At 54.0% G+C, this 4,035-nt stretch overlaps 1 protein-coding gene across 1 annotated transcript; it reads left to right on the top strand.

The window, feature by feature from the left end:
* LOC125515144 (Endomembrane protein 70 protein family) lies at positions 1-2,335 on the top strand. The gene has a single exon (XM_048680584.2). It carries the CDS (start codon positions 53-55, stop codon positions 2,066-2,068), a length of 2,016 nt encoding a protein of 671 aa, XP_048536541.2. The 5' UTR covers positions 1-52; the 3' UTR covers positions 2,069-2,335.
* The last annotated feature ends 1,700 nt before the right edge of the window (positions 2,336-4,035 follow it).

Here is a 4,035-nt window from a genome sequence, read left to right as displayed (position 1 = left end):
CTCCCCCGCCGACGCCGCTGCCGCCCCACCCCCAGATCCAGATCCGGCGGCCATGGCCATGGCCGCGGCCCGCCCCCGCTCACCGCTCGCGCTCCTGGCGCTCGCCGCGGCGGCGGCGCTCCTCCTCCTCGCCACCCCCGCCGCGCACGCCTTCTACCTCCCGGGGAGCTACCCGCACAAGTACGCCCCGGGGGAGCCGCTGAGCGTCAAGGTGAACTCGCTCACCTCCATCGACACCGAGATCCCCTACAGCTACTACAGCCTGCCCTTCTGCGCGCCGTCGGAGGGGGTCAAGGACAGCGCGGAGAACCTGGGCGAGCTGCTCATGGGCGACCGCATCGAGAGCTCGCCCTACCGCTTCAAGATGCACGCCAACGAGTCGGACGTGCTGCTCTGCCGCTCCGCCCCGCTCTCCCCGCCGGACTTCGCCCTCCTCAAGCGCCGCATCGACGAGATGTACCAGGTCAACCTCATCCTCGACAACCTCCCCGCCATCCGCTACACCCGCAAGGACGACTACTTCCTCCGCTGGACGGGCTACCCCGTCGGCATCCGCGTCGGCGTCGACTACTACGTCTTCAACCACCTCCAGTTCACCGTGCTCGTGCACCGCTACGAGGACCCCAACGTCGCCCGCGTCATGGGAGCCGCCGCCGACGCCTCCGACGGCGCCGCCGTCTCCGCCAACGCCGGCAAGGACGCCTCCGCCGCCCCCGGCTGGATGGTCGTCGGCTTCGAGGTCGTGCCCTGCAGCATCAAGCACAACCCCGAGGACGCCAGGGCCGTCAAGATGTACGGCAGGTTCCCCAGCAAGATCAAGTGCGACCCCTCCACCGTCTCCATGAGCATCAAGGAGAACGAGCCCATCGTCTACACCTACGAGGTCTCCTTCGTCGAGAGCGACATCAAGTGGCCCTCCCGGTGGGACGCCTACCTCAAGATGGAGGGCGCCAAGGTGCACTGGTTCTCCATCCTCAACTCGCTCATGGTCATCGCGTTCCTCGCCGGCATCGTCTTCGTCATACTGCTCAGGACCGTCAGGCGCGATCTCACGAGGTATGAGGAGCTCGACAGCGAGGCGCAGGCCCAGATGAACGAGGAGCTGTCCGGGTGGAAGCTCGTCGTCAGCGATGTCTTCCGCGCGCCCAGCAACCCAATGCTGCTCTGCATGATGGTTGGGGATGGGGTTCAGATCCTGGGAATGGCCGTGGTCACCATCCTGTTTGCCGCGCTTGGGTTCATGTCGCCGGCCTCCCGTGGTACCCTCATCACAGGCATGCTCTTCTTTTACCTGGTTCTCGGGATCCTGGCAGGGTACGCCAGTGTCCGCGTCTGGAAGACAATCAGGTGCGGAGATCACTCGGGCTGGGTTGGTGTTTCGTGGAGGACAGCCTGCTTCTTCCCTGGCATCGCGTTCCTGATCCTCACCACACTCAACTTCCTGCTGTGGGGAAGCCAGAGCACCGGCGCCATCCCCTTCTCGCTGTTCGTCGTGCTGATCCTGCTCTGGTTCTGCATCTCTGTGCCGCTTACACTCGTTGGTGGGTTCCTCGGTGCCAAGGCGCCGCACATCGAGTACCCTGTCCGCACAAACCAGATCCCGCGTGAGATCCCTGCTCAGAAGTACCCGTCCTGGCTGCTGGTTCTCGGCGCCGGCACGCTGCCCTTCGGCACCCTGTTCATCGAGCTCTTCTTCATCATGTCAAGCATCTGGATGGGGCGCGTGTACTACGTCTTCGGGTTCCTCTTCATTGTGATGCTGCTCCTGGTCATTGTCTGCGCCGAGGTCTCCCTGGTCCTGACCTACATGCACCTCTGCGTGGAGGACTGGAAGTGGTGGTGGAAGTCATTCTTCTCGTCCGGGTCCGTGGCCATCTACATCTTCCTCTACTCCATCAACTACCTGGTGTTCGACCTCAAGAGCCTGAGCGGGCCGGTGTCGGCGACCCTCTACCTCGGCTACTCGCTCTTCATGGTCATCGCCATCATGCTGGCCACCGGCACGGTCGGGTTCATCTCCTCGTTCTGCTTCGTGCACTATCTCTTCTCGTCTGTGAAGGCTGATTAAGTTTCTCCTTGCGTGGAATGATCATTGAATTGAGAGGTGAGTAAGCATAGTGGGGAGTGGGCATTGAAAAAGTTTGTAGTCATCACAATCGGTAGTTCATCCCAACTTTTGGTATACATGTCCTGAATAACTATTTGTATGGTCTAGGGAGGATTCGCCAGTGGGCTTTATGATGAGGTGCAGGCAGCTTGCACGATGTAATAGAATGAATTGGTTTATTCACATTTACCGCCATTTTAGCTGATCATTCTGCCATTTAGTACTCTATATCAACGTGCAAGCTTAGTAGTGCTCTTCTCTGTGCTGCAGTTTATTTTCAGTCATTTGTCTGAAATGTTTGGTCAAGTTGTTTACATGCTGCCAGAGTCCTCTGCTAGCTAGTGCCGACTATGATGATGTAAATTGATATTGCCTATGTTTCTTTGCTCATAACCATTGGTTAGGAATAGTTGTTATGTCAGAGGGTCTGATAGGTTAGGCTTTGATGTTTTCCCACTTCCACCCTGGATGTCTTCAACTACAAGAGGAAAACTCCAGTGTTCCCGAGACAAAATAGTCGTCTTAAACTACAAGGGGAAAACTCCCGAAGGCAAAATTCTCCACTGCTGCCTTATGTGTTCAGTCATTAATCTGAAATGTTAGATCCAGTTGTTTATATGCTGCCAGAGTATTGTGCTAGTCAGTGCCATGTGTGATGATGATAAATTGATCATGCAAATGTTTCTTTGGTCAGATCGATTGGGACTCTAGATGTTTAGAGTGTGACAAATTAGGTTTTGATGTTTTCCACTCCACTGTCCCCAGGACGATAATAGTCCATTAATTTTTATTTTGTTTGTTTGAGGGGAATAATAATCCATTAATTGTGGAAGTAGTGAGCCTCTGTAGCTTGTTTGCATCAAAAAATGGCGCCCGTCTCATTTACTACTTGGTACAAACAACAGTTGTCTCATGTTTTTGCCTGCACATTTTAATTTTAGTTTTAATCCTAGTTGATCAACTGTTGTCAAAACTGGAAAATGTACTAGTTTCCAACCAGCTGAAGGAAAAGGCCTTCATCTTTTGTGTGGGTAAAAAGAAAAGGCCTGCTGTGAAGTTTTCTGAGCATTATTTACAACGTGTTGTTGTTTTTTTTCTACCTGGGAGGTTGTTGACATTTCGGAATTTCTACTAGATTGGGTTTTGTATCTTCTTCATCCAGATCTGTTTCTAGCACGGTTAGTTTGATCGATTAATTAACATCTTGTTTCTAGCACAATAATAATTCATCTGTTTTGATTACTCGGCAGCTTGCTCGCTTCTTGATTACGTACTGCAAAGTTGCTGGTTTTATACGGCTGTCTGCTAATGCCTGATCATTTTTATGCGAGCTGGCGACAAAGTTTGGCGACATCGTCAAACCTGCCTGCCCAACTTGACTATTATTCTGAATCAAACCTGCCTTGCTTCCTTCGCCCTGGCTGCCGGTTCAACTTTCGACCGAATACTTCGATCCTCCACGTCAAAGTCGACGCATCTCGTCTCATCACCGTCAGCGAAGCCATTAGCCTCCCAACTCGTGCGTCCACTTGTCCTGCCAGGATTGCTTATCGGTTGATCGTGCGTAGGATTGACCCTCAACCAGTTCATGCCTACTCAATCAATCCTCCGACGATTGGTTTTATTCAAGTCTGAATTGTGCTTAAATTTTCAAGCCAAATGATCATCTTCCCCAGCTTCAAACGTACGTAGTTGGGATTGTTATCACCGGCCAACGGAGGGTCGGCACAAGGAGCTGCCGTCGTGTCCAACGCCCATGTAGAACAACCGGCCTTGATTGACAACGCGACGCAGACGCCGGCCGCTCTCCATCCCTCGGCTGCCCCTGAGAGACGGCAACCACGCAAGATTCACGGCTGATCGGAGCCAAAGCTTTTGCCGACGTCTCCAAGGTTCAAGTGGCGTCCGGCACACGGAGTTTCGGCTCG

This window comes from Triticum urartu, chromosome 6A (assembly GCF_056163025.1).
Source record: "Triticum urartu cultivar PI428250 chromosome 6A, HENAU_Tu73, whole genome shotgun sequence".
Taxonomy (NCBI): domain Eukaryota; kingdom Viridiplantae; phylum Streptophyta; class Magnoliopsida; order Poales; family Poaceae; genus Triticum; species Triticum urartu.
The sequence above is the reverse complement of the archived record's forward strand: the minus strand, read 5'-3'. Positions and strand labels throughout refer to the sequence as shown.

Coding starts and splice junctions, on each gene's coding strand:
- LOC125515144 (XM_048680584.2), top strand. CDS start 53: ATGGCCATGGCCGCGGCCCGCCCCCGCTCACCGCTCGCGCTCCTGGCG.